The 22,813-nt window shown below is 42.6% G+C and overlaps 1 protein-coding gene across 1 annotated transcript in view; it reads right to left on the reverse strand.

The window, feature by feature from the left end:
* AGK (acylglycerol kinase) overlaps positions 1-22,556 on the reverse strand; it is a gene marked incomplete in the record, with an annotated part of 68,223 nt that extends 45,667 nt beyond the window's left edge. Inside the window, 1 exon segment of the mRNA XM_056517767.1 lies at positions 22,490-22,556. Coding sequence (XP_056373742.1) covers positions 22,490-22,541 — 52 coding nt within the window.
* Between the last annotated feature and the right edge of the window lie 257 nt (positions 22,557-22,813).

Genomic DNA, 22,813 nt, shown 5'->3' on the forward strand with positions numbered 1-22,813 from the left:
CCAGTGATCAGTCTTAATTTGTAGGGAAACCTGGTATTAAATGTCTCGATTTCCTGCAGCGCCCCCCACAGGAATGAAGTGTTACACAATTACATAAATGGGATGACGGTGTAATGCAGGTTGGGTCCAGTGGGGGGAGACACCATTGGAAACTGCTCCCCACTTCAAATCTTGAAATTTCGAGTCGCATAAAATTTTGGTAAAAAAAAAAAAAAAATCACAATATTAAGCCAACTTTATAATGGGTAGGCAAGTCTCAGTACAATGCGTAATTTAAAGGGGTACTCCGCTGCTCAGCGTTTGGAACAAACTGTTCCTTGTGATGTCATAGTCCTGCCCACTCATGACGCCCCATCCCCTCAATGCAAGTCTATGGGAGGGGGCGTGACGGCCGTCACGCCCCCTCCCATAGACTTGCATTGAGGGGGTGGGGCGGGACATCGTGAGGGGGCGGGGCTATGACGTCACAAGCTCCTGTCTCCAGCGTTCGGAACAGTTTGTTCCAAACGCTGAGCAGCGGAGTACCCCTTTAAGTGCAACATTTCATTTTGCCAGAAAGCCCGTACTTTAAAGGGGTACTCTGGAAGGTAAAAAAAAATTAAAAGAAAAAAAAAGGTAAAAAAAAAATTGCTTTCAAATCAACCGGTGACAGAAAATTATACAAATTTGTCAATTACTTCTATATAAAAATCTTAAAGGGGTACTCTCAAGGAAAGAAACATTTTTTTTTTCAAATCATCTGGTGACAGAAAGTTATACTGTACAAATTTGTAAAATAATCTATTTAAAAATCTTAATCCTTCCAGTACTTATCAGCTGCTGTATGCTCCAGAGTAAGTTGTGTGGTTCTTTCCAGTATGACCACAGAGCTCTCTGCTGACACCTCTGTCCATGTCTGGAACTGTCCAGAGTAGAAGCAAATCCCCATAGCAAACCTCTCCTGCTCTGGACAGAGGTGTCAGCAGAGAGCACTGTGGTCAGACTGGAAAGAACTACACAACTTCCTTTAGAGTACTGTAGCTGAAAAGAACTGGCATTGTCACTTTAAAAAGCTTTTGTCGTGTTATAGAGACATGTCAAAAGTTTGGATCTGTATAACTTTCTGGCACCAATTGATTCTCATTTTTGCTCCGGAGTACCCCTTTAATCACAACGGGGTTTCCTCTGTATATATTAAAGGGGTACTCTTTTATTTTTATTTTATTTTTTAAATCAACTGGTGCCAGACAGTTACACAGATTTGTAAATTACTTCTATTAAAAAATCTTTACCCTTCCAGTACTTTTTAGCAGCTGTATGCTACAGAGGAAATTATTTTTGAATTTCCTTTTTGTCTTGTCCACAGTGCTCTCTGCTGACACCTCTGTACATGTTAGGAACTGTCCAGAGCAGCATAGGTTTGCTATGGGGATTTTCTCCTGCTCTGGACAGTTCCTGATACGGGAATCAGGTGTCAGCAGAGAGCACTGTGGACAAGACAAAAAGAAATTCAAAAAGAAAATAATTTCCTCTGTAGCATGCAGCTGCTAAAAAGTACTGGAAGGGTAAAGATTTTTTATTAGAAGTAATTTACAAATCTGTTTAACTTTCTGGCACCAATTGATTTACAAAAAAAAAAAAAAATGTTTTCCACCGGAGTGCCCCTTTAATTAAATGACTTAGCACAGAAAACGTGTACAAGACGCATCAGAAATGATGTTCCACAGTTTTTTAAAAACACAACGAAAATAGGTCCGGCGCACAAATGCAATATTAGAACTACTTATTTTTGGAATCAACATGATCTCATGTAATTTTTTGCTTTCCAAATTAATAAAATCGCAACAGGAAGAAGAAAAAACAAACAAACAAAAAAAAAGCTTAATACTGCGCAGTGAGAACACCATCTTATCCTGCCCAAGCGGCACTAGGTGTCTGGAACCAAATTTCCTCTTTCATGTATGTTCACACGTTGCGGTCCCGCTGCAGATTTGGAGTGCCCTACAAAAGGTACCAGGGAAAACCTGCAACGCATCCACCAGGTGTGAGCATGACCCTAGTGTGATGACAACAGAAAGCTCTGTCAACGGGCTGCGTCTTGGTCGCTGCGTCCAGGGCCTGTGGGTGTCAATGGTACGGATGTGGTTGTTGCCGACGGTTACAGGCGGCCATCACATTTATCAGGCAAAACAATGATTTTGGAGGTCAGTGACATAATTGCTCCTATGTCTCTCACATGACAGTCCCTTCTGTCACTCTCCGTGTCTGGCAGCAGTCTCTAATGTCCCTTTCTCCCTCTCTATGTCTGGCAGTCATCTCTTACGTCCCTGACACTTTCCATGTCTGTCAGCAGTCTCTTATATCCCTCATATCACTCTCTATGACTGTCAGCAGTCTCTTGTGTCCCTCCTCTCATCCTCTATATCTGTCAGCAGTCTCTTATATCCCTCCTATCACTCTCCATGTCTGGCAGCAGTCTCTTGTGTCCCTCCTATCATCCTCTATGTATGGCAGTAGTCTCTGATGTCCCTCCTATCACTCTCTATATCTGTCAGCAGTCTCTTATATCCCTCCTATCACTTGCCATGTCTGGCAGCAGTCTCTTATGTACCTCCTATCATCCTCTATATCTGTCAGCAGTCTCTTATGTCCCTCCTATCACTCTTCATGTCTGTTAGCAGTCTCTTTTTTCCCTCCTATCATCCTCTATGTCTGTCAGCAGTCTCTTATGTCCCTCCAATCACTCTCTATATCTCTTAGCAGTCTCTTATATCCCTGCTATCACTCTCTATATCTGTCAGCAGTCTCTTATATCCCTCCTATCACTCTCCATGTCTGTCAGCAGTCTCTTTTGTCCCTCCTATCATCCTCTATGTATGGCAGTAGTTTCTTATGTGCTTCTGTATATCTGGCAGCGCTCTCTTATATTCCTCTGTATGTCTGGTAGCAGTCTCTGTATATCTGGCAGCATTCTCTTATATTCCTCTGTATGTTTGGTAGCAGTCTCTGTATGTCTGGCAGCACTCTCTTATATTCCTCTGTATGTCTGGCAGCAGTCTCTTATGTGCTTCTGTATATCTGGCAACACTCTCTTATATTCCTCTGTATGTCTGGTAACAGTCTCTGTATGTCTGGCCGCACTCTCTTATACAGTATTCCTTTGTATGTCTGGCAGCACTCTCTTATAATCCTCTGTATGTCTGGCAGCAGTCTCTTATGTGCTTCTGTATATCTGGCAACACTCTCTTATATTCCTCTGTATGTCTGGTAACAGTCTCTGTATGTCTGGCCGCACTCTCTTATACAGTATTCCTTTGTATGTCTGGCAGCACTCTCTTACATTCCTCTGTATGTCTGGCAGCAGTCTCTTATACAGTATTCCTCTGTATGTCTGGCAGCACTCTCATATATTCATCCGTATGTCTGGCAGCACTCTCATACAGTATTCCTCTGTATGTCTGGCAGCAGTCTCTTATATTCCTCTGTATATCTGGTAGCAGTCTCTGTATGTCTGGCAGCACTCTCTTATACAGTATTCCTCTGTATGTCTGGCAGCACTCTCTTATATTCCTCTGTATGTCTGGCAGCACTCTCTTATATTCCTCTGTATGTCTGGCAGCAGTCTCTTATGTGCTTCTGTATGTCTGGTAGCAGTCTCTGTCTAGCAGCACTCACTTATACAGTATTCCTCTGTATGTCTGGCAGCACTCTCTTATATTCCTCTGTATGTCTGGCAGCAGTCTCTTATACAGTATTCCTTTGTATGTCTGGCAGCAGTCTCTTATGTGGTTCTGTACGTCTGGTAGCAGTCTCTGTATGTCTGGCAGCACTCTCTTATACAGAATTCCTCTGTATGTCTGGCAGCACTCTCTTATATTCCTCTGTATGTCTAGCAGCAGTCTCTTATACAGTATTCCTTTGTATGTCTGGCAGCAGTCTCTTATGTGCTTCTGTACGTCTGGTAGCAGTCTCTGTATGTCTGGCAGCACTCTCTTATACAGTATTCCTCTGTATGTCTGGCAGCACTCTCTTATATTCCTCTGTATGTCTGGCAGCAGTCTCTTATGTGCTTCTGTATGTCTGGTAGCAGTCTCTGTATGTCTGGCAGCAGTCTCTTATACAGTATTCCTCTGTATGTCTGGCAGCACTCTCTTATATTCCTCTGTATGTCTGGTAGCAGTCTCTGTATGTCTGGCAGCATTCTCTTATATTCCTCTGTATGTCTGGCAGCAGTCTCTTATGTGCTTCTGTATGTCTGGTAGCAGTCTCTGTATGTCTGGCAGCAGTCTCTTATACAGTATTCCTTTGTATGTCTGGCAGCACTCTCTTATATTCCTCTGTATGTCTGGCAGCACTCTCTTATATTCCTCTGTATGTCTGGTAGCAGTCTCTGTATGTCTGGCAGCACTCTCTTATACAGTATTCCTCTGTATGTCTGGCAGCACTCTCTTATATTCCTCTGTATGTCTGGTAGCAGTCTCTGTATGTCTGGCAGCAGTCTTTTATACAGTATTCCTTTGTATGTCTGGCAACACTCTCTTATATTCCTCTGTATGTCTGGTAGCAGTCTCCGTATGTCTGGCAGCACTCTCTTATATTCCTCTGTATGTCTGGCAGCAGTCTCTTATATTCCTCTGTATGTCTGGCAGCACTCTTTTATATTCCTCTGTATGTCTGGTAGCAGTCTCTGTATGTCTGGCAGCACTCTTTTATATTCCTCTGTATGTCTGGCAGCACTCTCTTATATTCCTCTGTATGTCTGGCAGCACTCTTTTATATTCCTCTGTATGTCTGGCAGCACTCTTTTATATTCCTCTGTATGTCTGGAAGCACTCTCTTATATTCCTCTGTATGTCTGGTAGCAGTCTCTGTATGTCTGGCAGCACTCTCTTATATTCCTCTATATGTCTGGCAGCAGTCTCTTATATTCCTCTGTATGTCTGGCAGCAGTCTCTTATATTCCTCTGTATGTCTGGCAGCACTCTCTTATATTCCTCTGTATGTCTGTCAGCAGTCTCTGTATGTCTGTCAGCACTCTCTTACATTCCTCTGTATGTCTGGCAGCACTCTCTTATATTCCTCTGTATGTCTGGCAGCACTCTTTTATATTCCTCTGTATGTCTGGAAGCACTCTCTTATATTCCTCTGTATGTCTGGTAGCAGTCTCTGTATGTCTGGCAGCACTCTCTTATATTCCTCTGTATGTCTGGCAGCACTCTCTTATATTCCTCTGTATGTCTGGCAGCAGTCTCTGTATGTCTGGCAGCACTCTCTTATATTCCTCTGTATGTCTGGCAGCAGTCTCTTATATTCCTCTGTATGTCTGGCAGCAGTCTCTTATATTCCTCTGTATGTCTGGCAGCACTCTCTTATATTCCTCTGTATGTCTGTCAGCAGTCTCTGTATGTCTGTCAGCACTCTCTTACATTCCTCTGTATGTCTGGCAGCACTCTCTTATCAGGGATGTGGAATTTCTATCGCCCGACGCCCCGGACTAGCAGTTTTGGGCGCCGGGCAGGTGAATTTGTCCGGCCCTTAGCCCGGCTTCGGGCAAGCAGGGCCGGACCTGACAAGTGCCGCGGCGATCTGCAGTCTGTATGGAGCGGGCACCCGACTCCTGCCCGCTCCATACTCTGCAGCCTGTGTAGCAGAGCAGGGGAGATGAGAAGCTGTGTACAGTATTTGTCTTCTCTCCCCTGCTCTGCAGACGTGCGGGGGGAGATGAGGGGGCGTGGCTTATTTCTCCCCGTGCAGATCTGCGTCCTTTGCCTTCGCTCCCCGCACGTCTGCACGGGGAGACTGTATGCGGCGCTCTGCAGTATGTATGGAGCGGGCTCGGGATTCCTGCCCGCTCCATACTCTGCAGCCCCCGGCTGTTCTTAGTAGCCGGGGGCCGCCGCTAATAGCCAGCATGCGGCGATCGCCGCGGCTGGCTATTAACCCTTTAGATCGCCGCTGTCAAAGCTGACAGCGACGTCTAAAGGGACATGTGAACGCTCCCTGGTGGGCTAGTGGGGTGGATCGCCCCCCCCGCAGCGCGATCGCAGGGGGGGCGATCCACTATGGAGGTAGCCGGAGGACTTACCTCTGCCTCCTCTAGTCCCAGCTCTGTCATTGATAGAGCCAGGCTGGACCAGGCTCTATCAATGGATCACAGAGCACACAGATTAATAGAGTTCAATAGAATCTATTCATCTGTCTGAGGAATCTAATGATTCCTCATATAAGTGTAATAAAGTGTTAAAAAAAAAAATCATAATAAATAAAAGTTTTAATAAAAGTTTGAAAGACACATATTAACCCAGTGGTCTTCAAACTGTGCCCCTCCAGATGTTACAAAACTACAATTCCCAACATGCCAGGACAGCCGTTGGCTGTCTGGGCATGCTGGGAGTTGTAGTCTTGCAACATCTGGAGGGCCACAGTTTGAAGACCGCTGCATTAACCCCTTCCATGTTAAAAGTTCAAATCACCCCCTTTACCTATATAAAAACATGTAAACATAATAAAAATAAACCTATTCGTTATCGCTTCGTGCATAATTGTGCAACCTATTAAAATATAACATTATGTATCCCGTACGGTAAATGTAAAAAAAAAATACCAAACCACAGATTTGAAATTTTTATAATATCCCATAAAAAAAAGTAAAAAAGCGATTAAAAAGTCAGATCAATACCAAAATGGTACCGATACAAAAAACAGATTATGGCGCAAAAAATGAGCCCTCATACAGCCTGGTATGTGGAAAAAATAAATAAAGCTACAGGGGTTAAAAAATGGCAATTAAAAAAAATTTGAAAAAGTCCAGAATTAGTAAAACATGACGTAAACGATACAAATCTGGTATCGCTGTAATCAGGCGGCCTAAAGTATAAAACTAACATGTTACCTCAACCACAAGGTAAATGGCGCAGAAAAGAAAAACCACCAAATCTGCTAAATTATCTTTTACTATTTCAATTTCACTTCCCTTAATATATATTTATATATTTTTTTGGTTCAGAGAATATGTTATTGAAAAATTAAAAGGTGTCATTATAGTAGGTAGTTATGGCTATTATAGGGCGAGGAGGAAAAAACGAGAGCGTAAAAGCGAAAATTGGCCGGACAAGTGGATCGTCATGAGGGACAAGTAGATTTTGCTACATTTTAGTCCCGTGGACAAGTAGTTTTTTTATAAAATTTCCACACCCCTGCTTATACAGTATTCCTCTGTATGTCTGGCAGCACTCTCTTATATTCCTCTGTATGTCTGGTAGCAGTCTCTTATATTCCTCTGTATGTCTGGCAGCACTCTCTTATATTCCTCTGTATGTCTGGTAGCAGTCTCTGTATGTCTGGCAGCACTCTCTTATATTCCTCTGTATGTCTGGCAGCACTCTCTTATATTCCTCTGTATGTCTGGTAGCAGTCTCTGTATGTCTGGCAGCACTCTCTTATATTCCTCTGTATGTCTGGCAGCACTCTCTTATATTCCTCTGTATGTCTGGCAGCAGTCTCTTATATTCCTCTGTATGTCTGGCAGCAGTCTCTTATATTCCTCTGTATGTCTGGCAGCACTCTCTTATATTCCTCTGTATGTCTGGTAGCAGTCTCTGTATGTCTGGCAGCACTCTTTTATATTCCTCTGTATGTCTGGCAGCACTCTCTTATATTCCTCTGTATGTCTGGCAGCAGTCTCTTATATTCCTCTGTATGTCTGGCAGCAGTCTCTTATATTCCTCTGTATGTCTGGCAGCACTCTCTTATATTCCTCTGTATGTCTGGCAGCACTCTCTTATATTCCTCTGTATGTCTGGTAGCAGTCTCTGTATGTCTGGCAGCACTCTCTTATATTCCTCTGTATGTCTGGCAGCACTCTCTTATATTCCTCTGTATGTCTGGCAGCACTCTCTTATATTCCTCTGTATGTCTGGCAGCACTCTCTTATATTCCTCTGTATGTCTGGCAGCACTCTCTTATATTCCTCTGTATGTCTGGCAGCACTCTCTTATATTCCTCTGTATGTCTGGTAGCAGTCTCTGTATGTCTGGCAGCACTCTCTTATATTCCTCTGTATGTCTGGCAGCACTCTCTTATATTCCTCTGTATGTCTGGCAGCACTCTCTTATATTCCTCTGTATGTCTGGCAGCACTCTCTTATATTCCTCTGTATGTCTGGCAGCAGTCTCTTATATTCCTCTGTATTTCTGGCAGCACTCTCTTATATTCCTCTGTATGTCTGGTAGCAGTCTCTGTATGTCTGGCAGCAGTCTCTTATATTCCTCTGTATGTCTGGCAGCAGTCTCTTATATTCCTCTGTATGTCTGGCAGCAGTCTCAAGGTGACCCCCCTCCATTTTTCTCCTAGTCTGTAGTCACATCTCCGCCTCTATCCCGCTGTCTCACCTGTGTCCTTTCTGTCACGTTGTCTCCGTACAGTGATCGGGTGCACCGCGCTATGTCTTCCCCCTGGAAACTACAGTCTAAGCTTTCAGTTCCGGCCCGGGATGAACGTTCCCCGGTTACCACGGCAACCGCCACTCTTCTGCAGCGAGTTGTGCGGGCGGCGGCGCTCTGGCTGCGCTGTGGGAACATGCTGGGAGTTGTAGTGTCGTAACAGAAAGCATAGGTTCCAGACTACACTGCTGAAGAATAGTCACAGGTGTACCAGACCAGGGCAGGAAGGTGGACACAGGACTTGTTGGGATAGTCACAGGGGCACATATGTAAATAAAGAGGCAATTATCTATACTGGGGGCACCTATCTCAACAGAGACTGGATAACTATTTTTACTGGGTGGCACCTATCTATACCAGGATGGCAACTATCTATACTGGGGGTGGGGGCAACTAAACTAGGGGTGCAATTATCTATACTAGGGGGCACCTATGTAAATTGAAGCGGGCCACTATCTATACTGGGGGCACCTATCTAAACTGTGGGTATGCAACTATGCAAAAGGACACCGATCTATACTTGGGTAATAACTTTTTATACTAGGCGACACTTATCTATACTGAGGTCACCTATCTTAATTGGGGTGGCAACTACCTATACTGGAGGCAACTATTCTGGGGGGTCAGCTGTATGCTGTACAGTGGGGGCAACTATCTACATTCTGGGTCACTTATCTACTGTACCTACTGGGTGACACGTATCTACCTACTGGGGGTAACTGCCTACTCGAGGCACATACCAATTAAATGGGAGCACATACCTACTAGAAGCCACCTACAGTCATGACCGTAAATGTTGGCACCCCTGAAATCTTTCCAGAAAATGAAGTATTTCTCACAGAAAAGGATTGCAGTAACACATGTTTTGCTATACACATGTTTATTCCCTTTGTATGTATTGGAACTAAACCAAAAAAGGAGGAAAAAAAGCAAATTGGACTTTAAACTCACCTGGGGCAAGTAACAAGTGTGGGCAATATAAAAATCACACCTGAAAGCAGATAAAAAGGAGAGAAGTTCACTTAGTCTTTGCATTGTGTGTCTGTGTGTGCCACACTAAGCATGTACAACAGAAAGAGGAGAAGAGAACTGTCTGAGGACTTGAGAACCAAAATTGTGGAAAAATATCAACAATCTCAAGGTTACAAGTCCATCTCCACAGATCTAGATTTGTCTTTGTACACAGTGCGCAACATTATCATGAAATTTGTAACCCATGGCACTGTAGCTAATCTCCCTGGGCGTGGACGGAAGAGAAAAACTGATGAAAGGGGTCAACACAGGATAGTCCGGATGGTGGATAAGCAGCCCCAAACAAGTTCCAAAGATATTCAAGCTGTCCTACAGGCTCAGGGAGCATCAATGTCAGTGTGAACTATCTGTCGACATTTAAATGAAATGAAACGCTATGGAGGAGACCCAGGAGGACCCCACTATGGCAGGAGACTCAGGAAGACCCCACTATGGCAGGAGACTCAGGAGGACCCCACTGCTGACACAGAGACATAAAAAAGCAAGACTACATTTTACCCAAATGAACTTGAGTAAGCCAAAATCCTTCTGGGAAAATGTATTGTAGACAGATGAGACCAAGATAGATCTTTTTGGTAAAGCATATCATTCTACTGTTTACAAAAAACGGAATGAGGCCTACATAGAAAAGAACACAGTACCTATAGTGAAATATGGTGGAGGGTCAATGATGTTTTGGGTTGTTTTGCTGCCTCTGGCACTGGGGGCCTTGAATGTGTACAAGGCATCATGAAATCTGAGGATTACCAACAGCCCAGTGTCAGAAAGCTGGGTTTGCGTCTGAGATCTTTTGTCTTCCAGCAGGACAATGGGGGAGATTTATCAAAACCTGTCCAGAAGAAAAGTTACTGAGTTGCCCATAGCAACCAATCAGATCACTTTCATTTTTCTCAGCCTTTTCAAAAATGAAAGAAGAGATCTGATTGGTTGCTATGGACAACTCAGCAACTTTTCCTCTGGACAGGTTTTGATAAATCTCCCCCAATGACCCCAAACATATGTCAAAAAGCCCCCAGAAATGGATGACAACAAAGCACTGGAGAGTTCTGAAGTGGCAGCAATGAGTCCAGATCTAAATTCCATTGAACGCCTGTGGAGAGATCTTAAAATTGCTGTTGGGAAAAGGCGCCTTCCAATATGAGAGACCTGGAGCAGTTTGCAAAGGAAGAGTGGTCCAACATTCCGGCTGAGAGGTGTAAGAAGCTTATTGATGGTTATAGGAAGCCACTGATTTCAGTAATTTTTTCCCCCCAAAGGGTGTGCAACCAAATATTAAGTTAAAGGGGTACTCCGGTGAAAAACTTTTTTTTTTTTAAATCAACTGGTGCCAGAAAGTTAAACAGATTTGTAAATCACTTCTATTAAAAAATCTTAATCCTTCCTGTACTTATTAGCTGATGAATACTACAGAGGAAATTCTTTTCTTTTTGAAACACCGAGCTGTCTGCTGACATCACGAGCACAGTGCTCTCTGCTGACATCTCTGTCCATTTTAGGAACTGCCCAGAACCGCATATGTTTGCTATGGGGATTTCCTTTTACGCTGGCAGTTCCTAAAATGGACAGAGACGTCAGCAGAGAGCACTGTGCTCGTGATGTCAGCAGACAGCGCTGTTTCCAACGGAAAAGAATTTCCACTGTAGTATTCAGCAGCTAATAAGTACAGGAAGGATTAAGATTTTTTAATAGAAGTAATTTACAAACCTGTTTAACTTTCTGGCACCAGTTGATTTAAAAAAAAAAAAATTTCACCGGAGTACCCCTTTAAGGGTGCCAATAATTTTGTCCAGACCATTTTTTGGAGTTTGGTGACATTATGTCCAATTTGCTTTTTTCCTCCCTTTTTGGTTTAGTTCCAATACACACAAAGGGAATAAACATGTGTATAACAAAACATGTGTTACTGCAATCCTTTTCTGTGAGAAATACTATTTTCTTGAAAAGTTTCAGGGGTGCCAACATTTGCGGCCATGGATTTATCTACCAAGAGGGGCATTATTACCATTCGGGGCACTGTGGGTGGGGAACAGACAAGGATGATACTGAAAAAGTGTGAAGACTAAGGGCTGGTTCACAATATGGAGATTCTAATGCAGCAGCTTTCCATTGTCTTTAATGGGGTTCTTCGCACTGTTGAATTTTCACAGCAAAAACTCAAATTCCAGACTCCGCAAAAAGAATGTTAATTATTTCAGTGGAATGCCATGTGGAACTACACTGCTGTCAATTGGGATGGTGAATAACCATGTAGTCATAACAACGATTGATAGCGGCAGCACCTGCTGCACATGGAATGTCTGCGTGGAGTTACTCTGGATGGATATTCCTTAGGTGTTTGTTTGACAGATTTGCCCGGAAAAGTTGTGATGGTGGTCAGGGCTAGATAGAAAAGAAAAAGGTGGCAAAGCCTCTCGTCTGAAAAAAAAATAAAATAAATAAACACCTCATCTGTGATACACTTGATGTAACTGCACTGTAATCATTTATACGGGCCACAGAGCCTGTGTGCAGCTCTTATCTACCACTGTATGGGGGTGTTTTCATTAGTCTTTGTCTAGTGGGTTCTTTAAAATACCAGTATAGTGGTATTATTCAGTCACTGTGTGGTGGTAATAGCAGTAGTCATGCTGTGGCAGTATTATTTACCTCTGGTATACTGGTAGTAATATTATTCTCAGTATACAGGATTTGGTCAGTAACAGTATGATGGTAATATATATGGTGATAATATTCCTCCTTGTATACTGGTATTATTGGTAATATTGGTCTCAGTATACAGGATTTGGTCAGTAACAGTATGATGGTAATATATATGGTGATATTATTCCTCCTTGTATACTGGTATTATTGGTAATATTGGTCTCAGTATACAGGATTTGGTCATTAGCAGAATGATGATAATATGTGAAGATCAAAGCAAAGAGAGGTGAAGATCACAGGAAGAATTATTATTAACCTTTACCATGCCAATGACACTCAGCAGAAAGTAAGGGCAATCTAGAACATCTGCTGAACAAGGTTAAGGAACACAGTCCCAAGATGGGTTTACAATTGAATGTTAATAAGACCAAAATCATGATAACCGATAGGATCGACCACTTCAGAATTGACAGAAAGGAATTAGACATTGTAAACAGCTACGGCCTCAGAGAATCAATGATAAACAAAATGAGGTCGAGCAGTCAAGAAATCCACTGCCAAATTGCTCTAGGGAAAGCAGCCATGAAGGACAAAATCCTCATGTTCTGAGACATGGGATAAATACCAAAATAACATTGGTTCAAACCATTGTATTACTGATGGTCACATATGGGTGTGGACATTTGGTCAGTGAAAAAACAGAATGGAAAACAGATGCTTTCAAACTAAGGTGCTGGAGAAGACTAATATGGATACTCTGGACTACTGAAAGAACAAACCAGTCGGTTATATAAGAGATAAACCAAAGATGTGCTTAGAGGCTCAAAAGACTAAGCTTTGACTTTCATGTTTTGGACATATCATCACGAGAAGAAAAAGATCCTTAGAGAAAGACGTCCTTCTGGGAAAGATTGAGGGGAATCACAAGAAAGGAACATCTGCTAATGTACTGGCTCGACACCATAACAACTGCTGAAAAAATGAACTTATCAATGATCAGTCATCAGGCCAGGAAAGAACACACTACAGAGAACCCATCCAAGGGGTCGCCATTAGTCGACCACAACTTGACAGCATTTAAAGAGAATAGGGCAGCCTGTTCACCCGCACTAAACCCAATATCCTGGGATATAGTGCAGATAAACAGCTTTACAAACAGGGATGACTTACTTAAAGGGTTACTCCACTGGAAAAAAAATATTTTTTAATCAGCTGGTGCCAGAAAGTTAAACAGATTTGTAAATTACTTCTATTAAAATATCTTAACCCTTCCAGTACTTATCAGCTGCTGTTATGATCCACAGAAAGTTCTTTTGTTTTTGAATTTCCTTTCTGCCTCACCACAGTGCTCTCTGCTGACACATCTGTCCATGTCAGGAACTCTCCAGAGTAGGATCAAATCCCCATAGAAAACCTATCCTGCTCTGTACAGTTCCTAAAATGGACAGAGGTGTCAGCAGAGAGCACTGTGGTCAGACAGAAAGGAAATTCAAAAAGAAAAGAACTTCTGGTGGATCATATCAGCAGCTGATAAGTACTGGAAGGATTAAGATTTTTTAAGAGAAGTACTTTACAAATCTGTTTAACTTTCTGGAACCAGTTGATTTAAGAAAAATGTTTTTCAGGGGATTACCTCTTTAACCCCTTAAGGACTGAGCATTTTTCTGTTTTTGCACTTTTGTTTTTTCCTCCTTACCTTTTAAAAATCATAACCCTTTCAATTTTGCACCTAAAAAAACATCTGAGGGCTTTTTTTTGCGCCGTCAATTCTACTTTGTAATGACATCAGTCATTTTACCCACAAATCTATGGCGAAACAGACAAAATTAAAGAAAAAAAAAAACATTTTGTAAATTTTGTGGGTTTCCGTTTCTACACAGTACATTTTTCAGTAAAAATGACACCTTATCTTTATTCTGTAGGTGCATACGATTAAATTGATACCCTAATTATATAAGTTTGATTTTGTCGTACTGCTGGAAAAAATCATAACTACATGCACGAAAATTAATACATTTAAAATTGTCATCTTCTGCCCCTATAACTTTTATATTTTTCAGCATATGGGGATGCGTGAGGGCTCATTTTTTGCACCATGATCTGAAGTTTTTAGTGGTAGCATTTTTCTATTGATCGGACTTTTTGATCGCTTTTTATTCATTTTTTCATGGTATAAAAAGTGACCAAAAATACTACGCTATTTTGGACTTTGGATTTATTCTGCACATACGTCATTGGCCGTGCGGTTTAATTAATGATATATTTTTATAGTTTGGACATTTATGCACGCGGCGATACCACATATGTTTATTTCTTATGTTTATATGGAATTTGGGAAAAGGGGGGTGATTTAAACTTTTAATTAGGAAGGGGTTAATGTGTGTGTTTTTAAACTTTTTTTTTTTTTTTTACACTTTTAGTCCCCTTAGGGGACTTTTAGGAGGAATCATTTGATTCCTCATACAGATCAATATGGTTCCATAAAACCACATTGATCTGTGTGCTCTGCGCTCGATTGATAAAGCCTGGTCCTACCTCAGAAGTGGATCGCCCCCTGCGATCGTGCTGCGGGGGGGCGATCCACCCCACTGGACCACCAGGGATAAAGGCACCTTTAGATGCCGCTGTCAGGTTTGACAGCGGCAATCAAAAGGGTTAATAGCCCGCCGTGGCAATCGCCGCATGTCGGCTATTAACGCCGGCCCCCAACTACAGGAATCAGCTGGGGGCCAGCCGGTATGATGTGGGCAAGAGCAGGGAGCCCACGCCATAGCCCGTTAATGACACATGGATGAGTATAGACATCCATGGTCATTAACAGGTTAAATCCATTGAGTATATGGAAGCAGGGAACCAGCTCACGCAGATCCCCTGCCTCCTCCACACTATATGGGTATATGGAGGATGCAGGGGAGCTAGTGAGGCGGCTCTTTGCCTTCATTGAGCGCTGGATAACAATACAATGCTGCGGGAAGTATACAGTGCCAGAACTCTGCATATACTAAACAGATTTAATTAAGTCATCCCTCTACCCACACTATAACCCAGGGCCCCATGTGCCAATTATATAACTGGTCTCTAATGAGGCAGATGTGCTTTGGGGCCCCCTAGGCACCAGGGCCTTGATGCGACTACTACCTCTATAGCTATGCCCCTGGATGTAAACATTTTAGAAATCCTCCAACAAAAAATAACCATTACCACAATATAAATAAATAGTGTTGAGAATAATATACCAATGATTAGGATGTGGAACCCCATGTGTATAGTGGCACTAAAGGGAACGATGCATGGCCTTTCACCTACTCCCACCCAGTCTCATGTTATTGTAAAGGTTCCTCACAGATCATCCCACAATTGTACCTCATACACAGTGCCGGCTCTGCCTATAGGCAAAGTAGGCAGCGGCCTAGAGCGTCCTCTCGAGGGGGGCGCCTCTGTGCCCGCTGCAACAAACGCAACCAGCTAGCTTTTCAACCACCCAATCAGCCAGGAGGGTGAAACAGGTAAACAACGAATTACCTGTGCAGGAACTTCTTAGGACTGTCAGATGCCCTACTCACAAAAAGCTAAGATTGATATGGAGGATAGTTTCAGAGTTTCCAAGAAAATTATTGCTCCACCTATTGCTCCACCATCCTAAAGGGTATGTTCAGACTACAGATTAGGAGCGGAATCTCTGCTTGCAGAATTCCGCGAGCGGAGATTCCATCTGACGGCCACTGCAGAAATACTTCGGCGGTAGGTCCACGCAACACTGCGCTGTCACCATTGATGGCTATGCAGTGCTTGCAGACATGTTCTTTCTTTGCGTGGATCCATTTCAGAGGCGGAATTGTCCGCCGCTAAAATTCGGCAGTGTGAACGGGTCTACAGAAGACCCATTCACACTGATGTTAGGAGTTCACACCATGGAATTCCACGCTAAATACGTAGTGTGAACATACCCTTAAATGAGGGCCATCACTCACATTTACATTTTGGCATAGTCGGCAAGATGATCCATTAAAGTAATACTGTGGAGACTGAACTGGTAGATGCAGCAATTCCCTAATTTATTTCGGTGCCTCTATGTTCAATATCTCTAAATATGTTGGCAAGACTGTGCCATTGGTGGATTGGGTTAAGAGACTGTGTGGAGGGAACTACAAGGTCACCACTCACATTTGCCCCTCTTAAATGCGACTGTGAAGACTAAACCAACAGCTGTGGCAGTCTCTCTTACATGCCCATGGATGATGGTATCCTCAACGATGCCAAGCCTGATAATGTTGATAGATTGGGTTAAGAGATAGATTGGGTTAAGAGACTCATCATCCTATACAATGAAGGGTTAACGACAAGGCCACCATTTACATTTAATTCCTCTTAAAAGCTCCAGCTCTAGTGGACCTGTCCCGCCCATGCTTTACATGGATGGCCACTAATAATCGTTTCCTGGCAACATCAACAGTCTGTGATGGGACAACCCTTTAAGAGAATAGGCATGACCAAAGGAAGGGGACACTCCACTGCAGCCTCCTTTTTTCCTGTATATATAACTCGCGGATCCCCCTCAACATGTCATACTATAGCTCAGAGCATAAGTGTGCCTTTAAATCATAAAGCAGAGTTAATTCACCCAAGCCCCCCCCCCCCCCCCCCCCCCGAGGTAAAAGCCATTACGGCATCTGAATAAAGACAGCCTTTGCGTTTTTACGATGACCCGTTGTGACATTCACTTAACCTAGAGGTGTTGGTGAATTTTAATCTCCGAATGGTAGAAGCTATTTCACTTCCAGAAATGTCATAAAGATCCAGGCTCGCTCTGCAGCCGCGGGGCCAGGGCACGAAATAAATTGTACGATCTGGTGTTTTGTTTGTTGCGGTGTCTGCCTAAATTATACTCAATTACCAAGGCGATAATAGCTGCAAGGTATTCATTAGAATTCATTACCACTTCAGCAAATCATTGCCGGCCACTAAATTTGCTTTTGTAAAAAAAAAAAAAAAAAAAAATTATAAATTTACATTAACCAATTCCCCATCCGCCATTTATTGTGTTTTAATCTCATTAAGTATTTCAAAGACAGAGGGCGCGTTTACCCGTGTGTGATGGCTCGCTGCTCAAATCCTTGATGTCCGCCATTGACTAAACATTTGTGCACGGAGCGGATGACTGTACAATGACATAGACAGGATGCCCAATGCTTTCTTTTCTAGGGGACCTGCAATATCAGAAGTTAAAGGGGTACTCCGCTGCCCCAACGTTCGGAACATTTTGTGGCGGGGGTTGTGACATCACAGCCACGCCCCCTCATGACATCACTCCATGGCCCCTTAATGCAAGTCTATAGGAGGGGTAGCCATGCCCCCTTCCATAGACTTGCATTCAGGGGGCATGGCGTGACATCGCGAGGGGTCGTAGCCATGATGCAGTGGGACCCTTGCGATCAGACATCTTATCCCCTATCCAAAGGACAGGGGATAAGATGTCTAATCGTGGGGCGGAGTACCCCTTTAAAGGGGTACTCCGGCCCTGAGACATCTTATCCCCTATGCAAAGGATAGGGGATAAGATCTCTCACCGCTGGGGACCCCCGCAATCTTGTATTCACCACTCACCTGTTTGAGCTGCACGCCGCGCTGCCAGCTCACAATCTGCCGGCCCCTCCCATAAACTTGCAGGGGCAGGGGGTGATGTCACATGGGGACGGAGTCATGGTGTCACGATACTCCGGCCCCATGGTCGCCACCCAGCTGTTTGTTAGCTGGCACCGCGGCGTGCAGCTCAAACAGGTGGGTGGCGAATACAAGATTGCGGGGGTCCCCAGCGGCAGGACCCCCGCGGTGAGACATCTTATCCCCTATTCTTTGGATAGGGGATAAGATGTCTCAGGGCCGGAGTACCCCTTTAAATTGAAAGTGACTGTCTCCATAGATACTTAAAGGGGGACGTCATGTCATGTCCCCTACTCCTATGGGAGGGGGGTGACGGCTGTGGTCGACCACAGCCATCACGCCCCCCTCCCAGGGGGCATGAGGAGGGGGCGTGGATGTTTTTCAAGGCGGGCCTGGATGTTTTTCTGGAAAAATATGATATAACAGGTTATGGATACTAGATTGATGAGGATAGAACGTTCATCTTGGGACGTATTCTGATGCCATATTGGGGTCGGGAAGGATTTTTTCCTATGTTATGGGGCAATTGGCATCAGCCTCATGGGGATTATTCTTCCTCTGGATCAACACAGTAGGTTCTTAGATTGAATTTGATGGACTCTTGTTTTACAATCTTACAAACTATGTTACTATGTAATTATGACGATTACCACTAGATATTGGAATATGGTGCTTGGTCCTGACGTTGGTCGATCTTTAAATGGCCTTGATGCAGATTGTGCACATGCGAGGGCGGAACGGTCCTTCAGTGAAGGAAGCAGATGGCGTAACGCGCACTTTGTTTGAATAATTGTAAATTTGTTTGGGTTAACGTCCACTTGATTAACAAGATACCGTCCCCGTATTTACAAACAAAGAAGCAATTTAATTGCTGTCAGTGAATGGTATATTACGTTGAGGCATTGTAGCTGAGATAAATGTATCTCTCCACATTGATAATAATCTATGTCACTCCAGGAGAAGAAACCAGAATTAGCTCATTGATTGCCGGGTGCCTGAGCAGAGCCTAGCAGAATATTTAGAGGGATTTTACAGGATTAGAATACATGGCTGCTTCTTCTTAAAGGGGTTATCCAGGATTTTTATATATATATATATATATATATATATATATATATATATATATATATATATAGATAGATAGATAGATAGATATAGTATACAAAAAAGAGGATTGCAGCAGCACACATTGGTCAAAAAATTAAGGCTCTTAGCGCACTTTTTGATCAAAACGTGTCCCCCATCCACCACGGGGAGGTGGCCTCATTTAGGATAGGACCCTAGCACAGATTCTGAGCCTAACGCTCAGATACCAACTCACCTCTGCTGGGCATATAGCCTCTGACTAGGTGACATGCTGGATCCATATACAATTTAAAACACCACCTATGAGAAAGGGGGAGGGGTGCACAGCTAAAGAGGGTGCCATTCCCCCTGAGTTGTACATACAAGCAAAAAGAAAAATAGCCAGCCCAGCAACCTAATACACGGGTGCACACTGCTGTGGCAGATACTGAGTATACAAAAAAGAGGATTGCAGCAGTACACATTGGTCAAAAAAAATTGAGGCTCTTAGCGCACTTTTTGATCAAAACGTGTCCCCCATCCACCACGGGGAGGTGGCCCCTCTTTAGCTGTGCACCCCTCCCCCTTTCTCACAGGTGGTGTTTTAAATTGTATATGGATCCAGCATGTCACCCAGTCAGAATCTATATGCCCAGCAGAGGTGAGTTGGTATCTGAGCGTTAGGCTCAGAATTTGTGCTAGGGTCCTATCCTAAATGAGGCCACCTCCCCGTGGTGGATGGGGGACACGTTTTGATCAAAAAGTGCGCTAAGAGCCTAAATTTTTTGACCAATGTGTGCTGCTGCAATCCTCTTTTTTGTATACTCTGTATCTGCCACAGCAGTGTGCACCCGTATATTAGGTTGTTGTGCTGGCTATTTTTCTTTTTGCTTGTATATATATATATATATATATATATATATATATATATATATATTTATACAGAAAAGAACAACTCAACTTCAGCAGCTGATAATTATTGGAAAGATTAAGATTTTTTAATAGCAGTAATTTACAAATCTGTCTAACTTTCTGGAGCCAGTTCATTTATAAAAAAAAAGTTTTTTCCTGGAATACCCCTTTAAAACCTGTTTACAATTTGAATGTTGTATAGCAGATCAGTTCTTTTCACTGCAATGAAATTGAGCCACGATTGTTTTGGAATAATATAGCAATGACTGGGGATTATGGGTATTTAGAGTTAATATGTCTGTGCAGTATCCCACTGGGGGTGATTTTTTGTATTGGTTGGTTCGGTGTAGCCCTTTAACTCCTTAAAGAGTACCTGTCATCAAAACATATTTTCTAAACTAACTCAGATTATATTCCCTAACTACTCCTAACACCCCTCCTGCACTTAAAAAAAAAATTTCCGAGCTTTTAAAAGCTTTGTATCATACCCTTCTCCTTGCTCACAGTGTGTGAGCTCCCAGGAGGAGAAAGTGGGTGTTCGTCAAAAGGTGCAACGTCACTGAAGCCTGTGAGAGCAGTGCCTCGCCATGCCCGTTTGCGCTTCCTGAGTTTGGTCTCCTGCCAGGCCGGGAGGAGTCCAAACTAACTGTTTGACTTGCGCAGGGAATAGAACAGAGCCACCTAGTGGCCATTTTATCAATCACATTAAAACATATAAAGGTAGACAATTTTAACAGCAAGTAAATTACATAAGGAACAATATATAAAAAATGTTGTTTGGTGACAGGTACTCTTTAACCACTTAAGGACCCATGACGTACCGGTACGTCATGAGTGCGCTCCCGTTCTATAACGCGGGGCCATGGCGTCCCGAACAGCTGTAGGAAACGAGGAGGGTCCCCTTACCTGCTTCCTGGTGTCTGATCGCCGAATGACTGCTCAGTGCCTGAGATCCGGGCATGAGCAGTCAAGCGGCAGAATCATCAATCAATGGTTTCCTATGAGAAACCATTGATCAATGTAAAAGATCAGTGGGTGCAGTGATATAGCCCCCTATGGAAGCTATAACATTACAAAAGAAAAGCAAAAAAATAAAAAAAAGTGAATAAAGATCATTTAACCCCTTTCTCAATAAAAGTTTGAATCACCCCCCTTTTCCCATTTAAAAAAAAACCCAGTGTAAATAAAAATAAAATTAAACATATGTAGTATCGCCACAAAGTCCAAAATAGTGTATTTTTTGTTACTTTTTATATCATGAAAAAATGAATAAAAAGCGATCAATAAGTCCAATCAATACAAAAATGGGACCGATAAAAACTTCAGATCACGGCGCAAACAATGAGCCCTCGTACCGCCCCATATGCGGATAAAAAAAGTTATAGCGGTCAGAAGATGACAATTTTAAACGTATACATTTTCCTGCATGTAGTTAGGATTTTTTTCAGAAGTACGACAAAATCAAACCTATATAAGTAGGGGATCATTTTAATCGTATGGACCTACAGAATAAAGATAAGGCGTATTTGTACCGAAAAATTTACTGTGTAGAAACGGAAGCCCCCAAAATTTACGATTTTTTTTCCATTTTGCCATAGATTTTTGGGTAAAATGACTGATGTAATTACAAAGTAGAATTGGTGGCGCAAACAATAAGCCATAATATGGATTTTTAGGTACAAAATTTTAAGTTATGATTTTTTTAAAGGGAGGAAAAAACGAAAGTGCAAAAACAGAAAAACCCCGGGTCCTTAATGGGTTAAAGACCCAGAATTAGGAAATTTTTATTTTCAGGTTTTCAGGCTCTCCTAGGAGCCATAACTCATCGTCATCGAAAGAGCCATATGAGGGCTAGTTTTTTTGTGCGACCAATTGTACTTTGTATATTAAAGTTGTATTTTACTAGTTCAGACTTTTCTACACGTGATAAATATTGCAGCCAGGAACTGCTGAGTATAGAGCGGGATTGGGTTCTTAGGCCAAGTCCAGGGTCGTTAAGAGGTTAATACATTTGGTTATGTAGTTTTTTCATTGTACCACGCTTCGGGCAGGTAACAAAAGGGTTAACCCTCTTACACATCATATAGGTTGTATTATGCCATCTAGTGGATTCCAGGAAAAAACTTTTATATATATATATATATATATATATATATATATATATATCACCTGGCTCCAGAAAGTTAAACAGATTTGTAAATTACTTCTATTAAAAAATCTTAATCCTTTCGATAATTATCAGCTGCTAAAGTTGAGTTGTTGTTTTCTGTCTGGCAACAGTGCTCTCTGATGACATCTCTGCTTGTCTCGGGAACTGCACAGAGTAGAAGAGGTTTGCTATGGGGATTTGCTTCTAAACTGGGCGGTTCCCGAGACACGTGTCATCAGAGAGCACTTAGACAGGAAATAACAATTCAACTTCAGCAGCTCATAAATACTGAAAGGATTAGGATTTTTTAATAGAAGAAATTTACAAATCTGTTTAACTTTCCGGAGCCAGTTGATATATAAAGAAAAGTTTTTTCCTGGAATACCCCTTTAATAGCCTATATATATATATATATATATATATATATATATATATATATATATATATATATCTTATGCTATATTTTAGAATAGGAAACAACCAGGGTAGGGTAGGACAACTACTATATATACCCAGCAGAGCGATAAGTTAGTGGAATCTGAGTCTTGAGTCGAGGATGCTTTACCTGGTCTATGCTATGGAGGCCTACCCAGGACTGCTTGGGGCCTACCTGGTTCCTGTGAAGTATTTCTGAAAAGTCCTGAATAATAGCCTAGTCCCATCTGAGGAGGGAGTCTTTGCTTCAATTTGCAGCCCTCAACAGGGTCAGTCTGTGAAGGGAAGATTTTACATGGACCTTATGGGTTATATGGGACCTGAAGGGCTTCAGGCCAGGCCCAGAGACATTGTGGCCACCACTTCACACACTTCATTGAGACCTGAACACAACGAGCAATTTCAGCTTATGTAAATACAGGACTTTGTTGGTTACTACTGGGCGCCGACCAATGTGGTTTTATTTCCTCAAGGAAGGAAGACCATGAGAACCAGTGCC

The sequence above is a fragment of the Hyla sarda genome, chromosome 4, assembly GCF_029499605.1.
Source record: "Hyla sarda isolate aHylSar1 chromosome 4, aHylSar1.hap1, whole genome shotgun sequence".
Classification (NCBI taxonomy): Eukaryota; Metazoa; Chordata; class Amphibia; order Anura; family Hylidae; genus Hyla; species Hyla sarda.